The sequence below is a fragment of the Geotrypetes seraphini genome, chromosome 10 (assembly GCF_902459505.1).
Source record: "Geotrypetes seraphini chromosome 10, aGeoSer1.1, whole genome shotgun sequence".
In the NCBI taxonomy this organism is placed as follows: Eukaryota; Metazoa; Chordata; class Amphibia; order Gymnophiona; family Dermophiidae; genus Geotrypetes; species Geotrypetes seraphini.
The window spans coordinates 127,478,292-127,493,436 of record NC_047093.1 but is presented as its reverse complement, the minus strand read 5'-3'; the positions used below and the strand labels follow the sequence as shown (position 1 = coordinate 127,493,436).

At 40.3% G+C, this 15,145-nt stretch overlaps 2 protein-coding genes across 5 annotated transcripts in view; one reads left to right on the top strand and one right to left on the bottom strand.

Moving 5' to 3' along the window:
• The window catches only part of LOC117368048 (dimethylaniline monooxygenase [N-oxide-forming] 2-like), a 29,862-nt gene extending 22,538 nt beyond the window's left edge, over positions 1-7,324 (top strand). Inside the window, exons 7-8 of one of the 2 annotated variants that reach the window (XM_033961309.1) lie at positions 973-1,045; positions 3,888-7,324. In XM_033961309.1, coding sequence (XP_033817200.1) covers positions 973-1,045; positions 3,888-4,242 — 428 coding nt within the window. In that variant the 3' untranslated portion in view covers positions 4,243-7,324. The remainder of the gene's footprint in view (positions 1-972; positions 1,046-3,887) is intronic. The other variant, XM_033961310.1, reaches the window with a different exon arrangement.
• Positions 7,325-9,782: 2,458 nt separating this feature from the next.
• Positions 9,783-15,145, bottom strand: part of LOC117368232 (dimethylaniline monooxygenase [N-oxide-forming] 2-like) — a 41,633-nt gene continuing 36,270 nt past the window's right edge. For all 3 annotated transcript variants that reach the window (XM_033961669.1, XM_033961668.1, XM_033961670.1), the window contains 2 exons: positions 13,261-13,333; positions 9,783-10,778 (listed from right to left, as the gene is read on the bottom strand). In XM_033961669.1, the coding sequence (XP_033817560.1) occupies positions 10,433-10,778; positions 13,261-13,333 (419 nt within the window). In that variant the 3' untranslated portion in view covers positions 9,783-10,432. The remainder of the gene's footprint in view (positions 10,779-13,260; positions 13,334-15,145) is intronic.

The window sequence follows — 15,145 nt, the reverse complement described above, 5'->3', positions numbered from 1 at the left end:
TTTATTTGCCTTTCTACCTTGGGAAGGTAGTATCTTCTGGTTTCTTGTGCCTCTTTAGGAAAGGCAGATAGACAGAATGGGCCCACCACCAGGTTTAAACTCAAACCTGTCCCACCACCAGGTTTGCTGTCCCACCACCAGGTTTAAACTCAAATATTCAATGCTAGGCCATTTTCGGTGGCCAGCATTGAATATCTGGTTTCATTTTTGGCCATGGCAACTTAAAATGGTTAAGCTGATATTCAGTGCTAACTGGATAAGTGTTTAGTAGTTAAGGAAAGGCCTGCTATTTATGTGGCCTATATTAGCTGCTAAACATATCCAGTTTGACACTGAACATTGCGCAATATAGATAAGGACAAATAGTGGTAGTTAGTTGGTTATCTCCCACTGAATATCCGCAGTTAGGCACCAATATACTATTTAAGCATAAAATTACCTCAGTAGATGTGAATGTGAACTTGAACACACATTTATACCTGTTCCGAGGCAGGATGAATTCTGTGAATGTACAAAAAGAGAAGAACGGGTATATAAGTATCGACTGTGCTTTGTCGTTTCTCTGCCCTGGGAATATCCATACGTATACAAGGGACCGCTGAAAAGTTCTCAGACCAGCCAACAAAGTTGGGGCTGTCATCATCGAGGGCCGTCCACTTAGTCTAGCAATTTTCCACTTTATTCGTTCTGTATTTTTCCAATGGAGGGAAAAAAAAGGGGAAAATCACCAGACTAAGTGGATAGCCCTCGATGGAGACAGCCCCAACTTTGTTGGTTGGGCTGAGAATTCTTCAGCGTCCCCTCGTAGTAAATAAAAATAGGTTCTCTGTGTTTTTACACAAGCGTACTATAGGCAATTTTATAAGAGTTTATATGAGCACATAAAAGTCTCTTTATAAAATTAGCCCCTTAGTGGGAATAGCACATTGGGTACATGCACGCTTTACTAAACCTCTGGTGTTCTTATTGTAGGGTTGAATCGGTTGCCTTCATCACATGAACAACTGGAAGAAATATCCAAGGTGAAAGAGATATTAACAAAAAGGTATAAAATGGTACAGACCCCCATTTCTTACATGAGAGAGAGTGGTAGAAATCTGGAACGTTCTTCCCCAATGACTATGCATGAGATCTATTTGCTTGCACTGCTTTCATTGTATGCTACTAGATCTCATGCATATTCATTGGGGAAATCCTGAAAACCCAAATGGATTGCGGCCCTCGAGGAGGGACTTTGACACCCCTGTCTTAGAGCTACAAACCTCTTGTAGGATTTGCACTACGAAGTCCCCAAATTTCTGCTTCCCATTGTAGCCCCTCATTCTCTTAAAGAGGGCACTGTCAATTCTCTAGCTGGTTCTCTTTTTTATCCAGTGATTTCTACAAGCTAAACTAAACTAAACCTTAGGTTTGTATACCGCGCCATCTCCGCAAGTGTAGAGCTCGGCACGGTTTACAGAGTTAGGATAGAAAGGAACTCCAATGAAGGGTTATAGGATAGGAACTAAGAGGGTATAGAGGGGCCAGGGTACCAGAGAGGGCGGAGGTGTTACATTTTAGAAAAGAGCCAAGTTTTCAGGTGTTTGCGAAAAAGTTGGAGGGAGTTTGAATTTCTGAGAGGGGATGTAAGGTTGTTCCAGAGTTCTGTGGTTCTAAAGGGGAGGGATGTTCCTAGTTTTCCTGCACGAGATAGACCTTTTGTAGAAGGGAATGATAGTTTTAATTTTTGGGAGGATCTGGTGGAATTAGGGTTTGAGGAATTCCAAAAGAGTGGAATAACGGGAGGAAGGATGCCGTGTAAGATCTTGAAGGCTAAGCAGGCACATTTAAAGAGGACCCTGGAGGGTACTGGAAGCCAGTGAAGCTTGGAGCTCAGCTGTGAGCTCTTCCTTTGGGGACTAGAAAGGGGGATAATGGTGATGGTAGAGAATTCCATTTTCAGGGCCTAGTATTGCATTGTGTAGCCTTAGATACAGGCAACTGAATGGGGTTGGCCACAAGGGGCCATGGCCTTAACCAATTTCTTGTCCCACAAAGCATCAGCAACCAAGAAGATGGGGGTGGGGACATGATGGTGGAGGGGAGAGCTCTTAGTTTATTTGAACTGTACAAGCAGTTCCACCTACCCAGTATGTACTTGTTATTAGTCATGTACGACTTACTCGTCTGATCCCTAGTAGATTTGTTATCTTGGCCAAGTATGTTCAGTATGTCAAAATATTTATTTGTCTATAAGTTATTTTTTATATTTTGTAAATCGCTTTGCATTTTGAATAAGCGTTTAAACAAAAACCTGAATAAATTTGAAACTTGAAAAAACTTAAACTTGATATTACACCACTCATGTTGTTAGGGATACAGAAATAAACATCAGGCACAATTCTTTAAGAATCAAAATCATAAAAAGGGGAATCTTTCCACTATATTCTTTAGTTCTGTTTCACTCCCAAAAAAATATTCTTTAAAGGGAATAAATTGTATAGGAACTAGAAGAGAAATCTCATGGTCTTAACTCTTAACTATTGTACAGTTGGGAAAATAGCATGGCAGCACTCCCTCAGGGGCTGCTGTAGCAACGTGAAATATTCCTCTACTCTACTTGGTATTTCTTATTGCATACTCTGTTATGAAACAAATGCCTAAATTCAGGGCATGTAGCTTCAAGGTGGGCTTAAGGGCTTGTGCCTTAAATAGGGGCGTATTTCATTTGTTATGCTACTGTTTTATAAAGGAAAGTACATTCCTTGGTTTGATAAATGGTACGAGTAATTGAGAAAAGGCATCGGCTCCCTCTGCTTGAGAACAGAAGTTCGCCAAAACTGGGAAGTAGACAGCCCATTATTGGAAGCAGCACGCATAGGACTGTAGTGTGAGACTGCTTTAGTGATAAGGATTATGCTCAATTATCCAGGCCTGGGTTAAGAATCGAAAACAGACACTAGCATTTCCTTCCTGATTCAGTAGCACAAATCATGAGGGTGGTAGAATGGGTAAATAGGGAATGGTTGTTTACCCTTTCAAGTCTTACTAAGACTAGAGGCCTGAAAGCAGGTTTTCACTTGATGCACCATTAAACCCTGGAATTTGTTGCCTGAAGGAATGGGTCAAGGCAATTGTTTATTGATTGATTTTACACCGTTTTTATGTTCTGCCATATCCATAGTACTGATCTAGACAGACTTCATAATACATCCATAGCATTCAAGGGGTTAATATAGAATGTGATTTAATTGGCCAGAAATGGCACCTGGCTGGCTAAATCACCTGTTTGGGCCTAACTGGTCTTTTTCACTGGTCATTCCTTGTATATTACCCACTATTTTAAGTTCTTGTAAAACGTGTCGAGCTCCATTCTCATGGAGATGATGCGGTATATAAACTCAAGGTTTAGATTAGATTAGATTAGATTACCTAGTTACCCTCGTATATTATCTAGTTATGCTGTTATTCTATAAAGCAAAGTAGGCACCTACTTTCCTAAATAGAACACAGTCCCACATTGGCACCCGCTAGGTGCCTCAATGGGGTCACCTATGAGGAGAGGAGTGCTTATTTTTAGGTACCTAGTTGGAGCCTATTCTTCAGGGTGAGCCATGGAAAATTAGCCCACTCCTGGCAATAGTATGACAAGATGAACGAGCAAGTGGATTTTTAAAAATTCCTTACCCACAAGTTACAACAGAATAGGACGTCAAAATAAAGCCAGAACACTGTACACGGGGCAACCCCTCCTCCCAAGAGCGTGGGACTGGTATTAGAGGTGGGCTACTTTTCCATGGCCCACCCTGTATAATGAGAAGTAGTCACCTAATTTTCTGTATACACAATAGTTGTATAGATTACGAACCTTGCTACATATATTGACCTTTGTTCTATCTCTTTCCAAGGTTTGGTAAGAATCGAAGTGCCTCACTGTTAGTTGATGTCATTGGTTACCTGGATGAGATCGCCTCTGAGATTGGTGTCAAACCCAACATTTCACGCCTCTTCCTCACTGACCCAAAGTTGGCCCTGCGTGTGCTGTTTGGCCCGTGCACCCCAAGCCAGTACCGCCTGACTGGACCAGGGAAGTGGGATGGAGCCAGGAATACTATCCTGAAAACTTGGGACAGGATTCTGAAACCCACAAGGACCCGGGTTGCAAAAGATGTTCCACAGTACTCATTAATGCTGATTGTGTTTCTTAGTTTCATTATTGTGTTTGCTGCTGTATTTATGATTAGGTACGGAAGTGATGATTAAGGCCTACATCTTTTACATATTTAAAAGGGCAATTCTATAATCTAGGCACATACATTTTTGCACCCAATGCATACACAAATGGCTAAAATACTAGCACTTAATAATAATAATAACTTTATTTTTGTATACCGCCATACCCAGGGAGTTCTAGGCGGTTCACATCAATTAAACAAAACTTAATAAGAAATTACAATAAACTATCTTTACAAGTAAAGAAGGTATTGGAACAAAATTAACAAGAAATTACAATTGATCATGGTTACAGTTGATCATAATTACAGGCAATGAGGTGATAAAGATGGGCATGAGAGGGGGGGAATGAGTAGGTCATTGGAGTTAGTGAGATGGGGGAGATCTAAAAGAGGGGGGGAGGGGACCGGGCGAGTTGGGTCGTTTGAGGGAGGGGAGAGAGAAATGGAAGAGATGGGATTAGGGATATTGAGCGTGGAATAAATGCGTTTTGAGTGTTTTTCGGAAATCAAGGTAGGAGTGGGCCTTGAGCAGAATTTGGGCTAGCCAAGTGTTCTGTTTGGCTGCCTGGAAGGCGAAGGTTTTGTCGAAGAACCTTTTGAGGTGACAAAGTTTTAGGGAGGGGAAGGCTGAGATGCTGAGAGATGCTGAGTGAGGACCTACTAAGTGGAAGAAAAACTGTATTGGAATACTTTACCTGCAGGCATTCAGACTTGGGAAAAGGTAAACTTGGGCTTTAGTAAATTATATCATTGCATTTTTCTTTGACCTTTTTAGTTAATTACTCTGCTTCATTAGCAAAATCAGTTTAAGCAATAATGTAGCTTTTAAAGTCTCTGTTAGGATTTTATATAAAAAGTGTTTTAGTCTAGATTAGTAGTTGAGGTTGCATTTCAGGGCATAAGATAACATCAGTCTAGAGCACAGATAGTAGTTGAGGAAAACCTGTGTTTAGTATTTAACATTAGCTTAAAGTCTCTGAAAAAGCTTAGAAATCTCTATTAATGAAAACTAGTAAATAAAGTAGGGTCACATTTGTGTTTATCTGTTTGAGATTACTTGCCATACAGAGTACATTTTTGCAAAAGTCTTTCTGTTAGGAAGTTAGAAACTGCTCTATTTTCTCAGCCTGGCACTCTTGTACATTAGGACATTCAAAAAGTAGATGTATATTTATTCTGGTCAAGCATTTGGCCGAAAATACTTCCTATAACTCATTTAGACAGTGGTATCTCCATCTCTTACAGAGTCATTATGCGCTCCTCGTGCCCAGATATCTCGATCCCATCAAAGTACTTTAAAATATTTGACACTGATTGCTCTGGCTATCCATCATATTGCCTGCAATTGGAAAGATAACTCCAATCTCAATTTTCATGAATGGTGGAATCACTTGTGTATGATTAGGAAATACAGTAAAACCTTGGATTGCAAGTAACTTGGTTTGCAAGTGTTTTGCAAGACAAGCAAAACATTTGATTAAATTTTAACTTGATATACAAGCAAAGTCTTGCAATACGAGTACATAAGGTATACACACATCACAACTGAGCCGATGGTTCTTCTCTCTCTGACGCTGTAGTGTAGTGACTGTTCTAAATGAATGAGGTCTTGCAATACAAGTACGTATAGAAATTTGCTTTGATATACGAGTGCTTTGGATTACAAGCGTGCTTCCGGGACGAATTATGCTTGCAAACCAAGGTTTGACTGTATGAATAAATGGTAGCTTTCAAATTTAATAGCATTGTTAATTTCATTCTGAAATGGGCCCTGCTGGATGATTTTTGTAGAACCCTATTGTGAACTGAGACTCCTTTGTTTCTGATTAAAGATTCTGCAGTTCTTGTGTATTTTTGTTTTATTTTATGTTTACTTTAGTAGTATATTCTGTTTTATGTTTAAATTTGTATTAAGTTATTCGATTACCTTTATTTTTGATCGATATGTGTAATTTATGTATAAGATGTAGTATTTGAAAAAGTTAATAAAAATTATATTAAAACAAAACCAAAAACAAATTCACTGTCAAATCTTCTATGAGACTGTGTGAGAAAGCTGCCACTTTTTCTGAAGCGTCAGTCACCCATAGCCCCATCCTAAGAAGAAGTGACATAGGAGGTGTGGAGTCGGGATGCTTGTCCCAAATGAGTGCTGGACACTACCTTGATAACTCTGGGGGTCCAGGCCAGAGAAAAGTAAGGCATGCTGCCAAACTGGGAGGCAGTAAGGTTCATGGTAGCCCTGCAGAAGTAGGCCACCCAAGAACATTTCTATGGTTGGCATTTCTCCACCAGTGAATGGAACTGGATCCTTATCCGATACTTATAATAATTTGTGTTCTCTTTCACCTACACCTATTGAGTGGATCCAGGCCTGCCCTCACTCATGTTACCACAGAGTAGGGTTCACAGACGGCTGGATTTCCCCGGATATGTTGTCCTTTCGAGGACATGTCCAGGGGTCCGGATGGCTTTTCAAAACCCTAGATTCACATCGTAATTGGGTGCTGGAAATGCAGGCCAGAGGAGCAGTTTTGTACCCGGTGCTGTTGCGTGATGGACACACGATGGGTACCAGTTACAGAACCCGGGCCATAGTGGGTACTTGGCTTGAAGAAGTTGAGAAACACTGATCTCGTAATTTATAAACTGGAGCATATTTCTCAAGCAGGGACCAGAAATTTAATGCAAATTTTTTATTTGCACTAAGTTTTATTCAGGGGTGCCAATGTTTGGTTGGGGGCCAACATGCTTTAAAGGTGAAGTGGTAGAGGCTATTAGTGTCATAAGAACGTTCTTCAAAGAATGGAAAAAGGATCCCAATATCATAAATAGGAATCTAGGACAGTCAATATTTTATATTTAACATTATTATTTAACGGCATGCTTCATAACTGTAGTAAAATTCCTGAGTATAGGTTTAGGCCATTTGGAATACGGATGTTGTTATTACGGGACTATAGTATGAAATGTTAAGGTCCTTAAGTAAAACATACAGTACGATCAAACAGTAGATCAGTCTGAGGGCAGTGACAACAAAACAAAACTAAAAAGTCATTCCATAATAGTTTTCTCTTTATTTCGGACTTCCAGATCAATTGATGCCACTTTCTGTTGAGCTATGACAATCTGAGTATGCCCTCCCTCCCCATCATTTATTATCCTTCCCCTAACTCTATCCAATCATTGAAGTGACGATCCTCTGCTGAAGGCCACAGGCCGCAGCTCTTTTCAGAACCCATGAACCCTAGGTGTTGACCAACTTGGGAAAACACTGCTCAATTGGACTCCTTCCACAGCAGCCGCAAGATGTAAAATATTGTTGTCAAATTTGATCAAATGTGGTTATTCCCCCCTACCAAAATGCTAGATAAACTCTCTTTTTTTTTAACTTTATCTTTATTGAATTTGAATTTTTATGTCAACAATCATAATGAAATAAAACAGTATCCATCATACATCAAATCATTTAAGAAGAGTTTAAGGAAAAATTAAACATTCTTTCAACTGTTAATTAGTCCACAATCATTAAGGGAGGGGTTTCAAAGATTGAAGACTATTTTATTCCATCATTTCATCAGGAAACAATCAGGCAGCCTGAAGTGGACCCAACTTGCTTACTAGGAACGTTATCTTGGCTACTGATAGGGGTATTTGCGGTCATCACCTTCTTATCCAAAATAAACCTAACTGTGCAGTTTCAAAGAAAATATATCTAGCTCTCTTAAAATTAACCAAACATTTACAGGGAAATCTCAATACAAATGTATATTCAGCCTGGAGCATTTAGCATGGATTTCCCTGGCGCTTAAATTCGAGCACCTTTACTGAATCTGACCTAGAGTATGACGCAGAATTTCGACATCCCCGTCCTGTCCCTGCGAGTTCTGGCCCTGTCTCATTCTTGCAGGCTCTGCTTTAACTGCACGAGCCTCGAACCCTTATGACTTTAAAGAGTTTGAGGCTTGTGCAGATAAAGGCAGAGCTTGCAGGAATGGGACAGGGACAGGTTGTGGGGACGGGAGGGGGATAGAGAGATCCTGCAGCGAGGGGAAAAATTTGTCCCTGTGTCTTTCTGTAAATTCTGTCCCTTAGTGCCTCCCGTGTTAACTTTAACATTAGTACACAACCTGGAAAAAAACCCCAACAAATTTTTAAATCCCTTACAGTCCTGAGTTGAATCTTCGTTTAATACGTGGAAAAGTCTTACGTTAGGACATGTTGAGCCCAGATTCTAACACTCGAAATTGATCTCTTTGAAAATTTATTAGGGCTGAGCACATAAATTTTTACTTAGCATTTCAATAAACTCTTAGATTTAGGAGGATTAAAAGTGGGTGACAACAGGGTGTGGATTTAGGGTGGAGAAAAAAGTGACTCAAAATCCAGGTAAATAAATGGCAGACATAAATACTGTATAGAAGCATAGGAGCTGTTATTCAGCCCACGGTGATCAGTACTATCTAAGGAGCAACTCATTCAAAATACTGCAATAAAGATTATTTCAGGCTCAAAAAAGTTTGATCATGTCACACCCTTATTACAAAATGCTCACTGGTTGCCTATATCTTACAGGATCACTTACAAAATAGCTCTCTTAGTCTTTAAGGCATTAAAAACCAATACTCCTGCTTTCATAGATAGGCTCCTGATTCCATATAGTTCCTCCAGAGTTCTCAGATCAGCTTCACAATCTACTTTAAATGTTCCCTCTTTAAAAGTTATCGGAACCCGCCGTGCTTCAATTTTCTCCGTTACTGCACCAATGTTATGGAACTCTCTCCCTTTGTACTTAAGATTAGAACAAGATTTGCAAATATTTAAAAGAACTTAAAGTGTCTTCTTTTTAAAGAAGCCTTTAACGGACAGTTTACTTTTACAATAATATCAGTTAATTTCTTTTCCCTTAAATATAGACTATAAATACTCATTCTTATGACCTTTCTTGGTCTCTTATTTTTTCCCCTTATTTCCCTAATTTGTTTCCCTTTTATGTACTCTTTTAACAAATATTGTATTTCTCTCCCGCTTTCCCATTGTTTCCAGTTTTCTTCTTGTCCAAAGGATGTAACCCTTGTTTGTTTAGTAGAATATTATGTATAAGTGAGTCCATTTTAAATTCTGTTTTATTTTATGTAAAACGCTTTGAAATTGGAAAAGCGTTTAATCAAACAATTTAATAAACTTGAAACTTGAAACTTGAGCATGCATTAGGCCAGTGGTCTCAAACTCGCGGCCCGCCAGGTACTATTTTGAGGCCCTCAGTATGTTTATCATAATCACAAAAGTAAAATAAAACAGTTTCTCGATCATACGTCTCTTTAGCTATAAATGACAATATTATTATTAAGACTTAGCCAAAAGGAAAGATTTATAAACTATAAAGAGTTTCACCTCATGCAAAATTGTCATTTCTTTAAGAAGACATTAAGTATTTTTTTTCTGCGACCCTCCAAGTACCCATCAGTACAAAATGTGGCCCTGCAAAGGGTTTGAGTTTGAGACCACTGCATTAGGCCCTCAATCCTAGCTAATTTTCAAAGAGGCCAGAGCAGGAGTCTTACTCTCATACCTATATAGGGAAAATGCATCATAGGCCTATTGTAATGCAAATTTAATTAATTATAACATTCTGGGCCCAGTTCATACATAAAACATGTATAAAAGACATGTATTTTGTTACAGGAAGAGAGCTATTAGTGTTCATCAGACTCTCAGTAAAAATTTCCCAAAGTCTGACTATTATTTGTAGCTTGAGCTCTTAATTTTAATGAGCGTGTGCGAAGAGAATTTAAATAGGCTGTGGCATAACCAGATGTGCGATTTTGAGTGGACTTGAACCCAAAGTAGGTGGGCACATTTTTCTTCCCCAAGAGGCCTTCTTCAGAGGCCAGAACACTCCCCTATTCTCTGCCGGCAGTAAGGCAGCAGCCATTGGACACTAAGCATAAGGAGTGTTCTGACCACCAGAGGAAGGCCTTTTCAGCTGGTGGAACATGGGGATACCAGCCATAGCAAGGGTGCTGGAATGTTGGGTGGGCCCCAGTCCAAACTGGATGGGCCCCATCCACCCATGGCTACACAACTGCATAACCATCCTATTATTTTTTTTTTTTTTAAATAGATGGCAAGTAGTCGTCTTCTTAAACAGAGAGAGTATGGAAACTGCAATTGAATATCATTTGAGAAACAGCTTTCAAGACCCTTTAAACTCGAACCTAATGAAAGAGAAGCACAGCACCAAGCAAAGTAATTAAAAAGAGAAGCATAGCCAGCACTGGTATTGGTAAGTGTTCGGAATTTTGCTTTACAACTCGATGCCTTGTGGCTTTCAGAATCCGGTTCCAGTTGGTCAGGATGGCAGTCCTAGCTCCTGGCCACTTCCCCGGCCCGAAGAGACGATAATGGAATGGTGAACATGCACCAAAGAACACTTCTAGTGCTAACCTTGGGTCCGTCAAGAAGAGACTCAAACGTTTGGGGTTGGCGCCAATCTCAGAGGCAAGCTCATCCAAGTATTCAATGAAATCCACCTGTAAGCTGTTGCCTTGAATTTTGCCAAACCTTAATTAAAACAAAAAAAACATTAAGTGATTAAATAAAATGTTGTGATCCTATAATCAAAATTATGCCAAGGATAAAAGACATGCTTATGAAGATTAAGATGTTAACCTTCTGGTAAATAGTGTTTCCCTGTAACACAGCACACTTCATGTCCTTTATTTTACGAAGGATCCCCATTAGAAGAACTTCCAGTAATCTGTATCGGGAATCTCTCTTCCCTTTATGCCACTGGATGTCTAGAGCAGCCATTTCAGCTTTTCTCCTGTGTCATTATAATATGCAGTTCTGCGAGTATGCATTAACAGTAGCAGTCACAGTGCAAACTCAGTGCCCCTGAGCGCGAGTCCTCCAACTGCATTACTGCCAGTGTGTGCGGTTGCTTTAATATTGTGTTTTCAGTCACTAGGGCACAGGCAGGTTCCCTAGAATACTGCAGAGATGGCTTGCCTCACATTGTAGAAAATATGATAGTGAAACAGTGCCCTCCACTGGCTGGACTATAGGTGGAGGACTTCTGCTCGGCTTAGAGCAGTGGTCTCAAACTCGCGGCCCGGGAGCCACATGCGGCCTGCCAGGTACTATTTAGAGGCCCTCGGTATGTTTATCAGAATCACAACAGTAAAATAAAACAGTTTCTTGATCATAAGTCTCTTTAGCTATAAATTACAAAATTATTAAGATTTAGCCAAAAGAAAAGATTTATAAATATAAAGAGTTTTACCTCATGCAAAATTGTCATTTCTTTAACATGACATTATCTTTTTTTTTTTCTGAGGCCTTCCAAATACCTACAAATCCAAAATGTGGCCCTGCAAAGGGTTTGAGTTTGAAACCACTGGCTTAAAAGGGAACAGGGCTCACTACCCCTTCGTATCCAGAAGCACAGGGTCATGACTGTAAGATGCAAGTATGGTTACTGTGTTTTTGCATATCAAGGGAGAGGGATTTCACTTCCATGGAAGAGCGTGCATCATGCTTATGTAAATTGATAGCTATGGGAAATAAAAAGGGATATATGTGATCTCAAAACTTATAACCCGATAATTATTCTTATCATAGTCTGATAAAAGATTATACAACTTAAAATATTCTAATAAGAACATAAGAAGTTGCCCCCGCTGAGTCAGACCAGAGGTCCATCTTGCTCAGCAGGTCCGCTCCCGCGGCGGCCCATCAGGCCTAGTGCCTGAACAGTGGTCCCTGATTAATTTTGTGAAGCATGTGCTGACATAGGCGCCAGCTCTGTGGGTGCTGGGGGTGCCTGAGCACCCCCAATATTTTGGTGACATCACATGACTGAAGGCCAGCATTAATAGGGGCAAACAGGGCAGTTGTCCTCAGCCCTGTGGCTTTAGGGGAACCCCCTAAAGGCCAGCATGCTTCCCCCTTGTCTCCACCCTTGTCCGGCACCCCCATGGCCTTCCCGGTCTAACTCTGAAAAGTAATTATGGCCTGCAGAGGATTTTCGGTGCTGCACGGATACTACTAGGCTGCCCGCTGCATGTTCTGCTGCACATTCCCTCTGCTGCGGTCTTGCCCCTCCTCTTATGTAACGTCCTGATTCAAACTGGGATGTACCGTGGCAGAGGAAAAGTGTAGTGGAGGCTGCGGGCAGTTTGTTAGTATCCGTGCAGCGTTGGTGATCCTCTGGTGGCTGTAATTACTGTTCAAAGTTAGACTGGAAAGGCTAGGGGGATGCCGAGCGGGGTGGAGACAAGGGGCAAGCATAGTAGCCTTCGAGAGGCTTCCTATAATCGTGGAGCCGACGCAGGCGGGGATTGTGAGAGGAGCCACCGCCGCGTCTTTCAACTAAAAAATACAATACGGCAAGGCAAGCAGGGAGCAGGCCAGACCGAAAAATAGGACGAAAAACAGAACCCTAAGCTGCTCATGCGCACTCCTACCTGCGGGCCCCTACAGCTCACGGAAAACCGGCGCACGCAGTGGGAGTGCACATGCGCGGCTTAGAGTTTTATTATATTAGATAACATTTAAAGGCTTTTAAATATTTAAATGTGCTCATAAGCTCTTCAGCAAGGCGCCACAGCAGCGGTACAATGTCGCTGGAAAGGTACTTGAATTTTAATCATAACACAATGTATGGAGCAAGGATTCTCGCTTCTACTGGAGTGGCAAATGTTATGGCTCTACAAAAGTTGTTTAACAGTAGACCACTTATCTGAAAAGGTCAGTTCACGGCTCCAACACAGTCTGTGTTTCTCTATGCTACATCAGGAAGCCGGAAGGATGAGCTTTTTGTATTGATTTTATTTGCAGTGTGAGGTGCCTGAGTCCTTTGGTTTATACACTTGATGTTTAAAAAAGACTTTTCAGATAAGTGGTCTACTGTTAAAACAGCTTTTGTAGAGCCATAACATTTGCCACTCCAGTAGAAGCAAGACTATGAGTTGTGTATACCAAGGTTTTCTCCCATTTTTAGGTGTCTATGGGTAAAATGCTTTGTCTATTAACCATTTCCTACCTCTGGAACAATATCTCTTTCTTCTTCTCAATATCTTCCCTGACTTCGTTTGATGAGGGAAACTTACATAATCCTGAAAAACAGAAACAGTTGAGTCCTATTAGTCATTTCTCCTGTTTGATGAGAGGAAGGATGGCACAGAGCTATGTGCATTTCCCTCTGGCACATAATCCTGGGAGAATCATTTTGCCCTGTCATACGGAGAGAAAGAAACTGAATACATTCCATAAGCTTTTTATTCTCTCAATCCTATAGTGGTATATTCATAAAGGGGAGAAGTAATCAAATGGACGACCTTTAGCACAGGATTATATTTTATGCAGAAAGAGCTCCGTCGCCAAATCATTCAAAACACATTAATAAAAATCATCACCAACTCTAAAAAAATACGATCATGTTACCCCATTATTGAAAAGGGCTCACTGGTTACCAATCGGACACAGGATAACTTATAAAATTCTTCTTTTGACATTTATAATGTGTACTACTAACGGTCCTGAATTGCTAAATAGACTTTTGATTCCCTATAATCCCTCAAGAACTCTACGTTCCTCTTCAACTCACCTTCTATTCGTTCCCTCTCTCAACCATATATATACACATTTCGTACATCTATCTTCTCTTCAACTCACCTTCTAGCCATTCCCTCTCTCAACCATATATATACACATATACGGTCCTGAATTGCTAAATAGACTTTTGATTCCCGATAATCCCTCAAGAACTCTATGTTCCTCTTCAACTCACCTTCTATCCATTCCCTCTCTCAACCATATATATACACATTACGTACATCTATCTTCTCTTCAACTCACCTTCTATCCGTTCCCTCTCTCAACCATATATATACACATATACGGTCCTGAATTGCTAAATAGACTTTTGATTCCCTATAATCCCTCAAGAACTCTACGTTCCTCTTCAACTCACCTTCTATCCGTTCCCTCTCTCAACCATATATATACACATTTCGTACATCTATCTTCTCGGTAACTGCCCCATCTCTTTGAAACGCTGCTCCACTGGATCTAAGAGAAGAACCGTCACTGGATCGGTTCAAATCTAAATTAAAACTTTTTTATTTAGAGATGCATTTAATGCTTGAACGTCCTTTTCAGGACGTCAAAGGACTGTTAATTTTTAATTCTTTCTTTTAGTGGAATTTTAGACACAACTTGCTCCCTTTCCTTCTGTTCTTTCCCTTTTATGTTCTTTCCTATTCTTAAATTGTAATTCTTCCTCTTATTCCCCTATTGTAACAATAAGTCTCCAGTCCTTGTTTTGTAAGTTTGTAAGTGTTGGTCTTTGTAGAAAGCAAAAATTAAACCTATTGGTTGTATTTTATTGTTCATCACTTTGAAACTTTGGGTAGGCGATTAATCAAATTTTTAATAAAACTTGAAACTTAAAATAGCACAAGTTAATGGTATAATAACTTAGCTTAGTTTCAAATGAAATTTGTCTGGGCAAATAAACAGTTTCCTGGATAAATTCCTCAAGCTGAGAAATTTAGGGGCTGAAAGGGCAGCCTTATTTCATTGTGTACCTACTCTGAGCTTTCGGCAGAAGAGGTGGGGGTGGAAATAAGGGCTGGAAGAGAATGACACAGGACCAAAGTTTGTCCATGTTCCCACCCCATCCCCATCCTGCCCCTGCAAATTCAAACTCTATCCCCTCTTGTACGTGATGAAACGGCAGCATTTATCATCCACGTGTATGGCGCCACCATTTTTGCTAAAAGACAATCGCTTGCATTTTGTGTGTATGAGATTTTGCATTGTTGTGAGGATGGGGTGGGTATGGCGTTTGAGTTTGCAGGGATGGAGTGGGGACATCCTCATGCAATTTTCCAGTGGTTAAGTATGCACACACATTTCATTCTGAA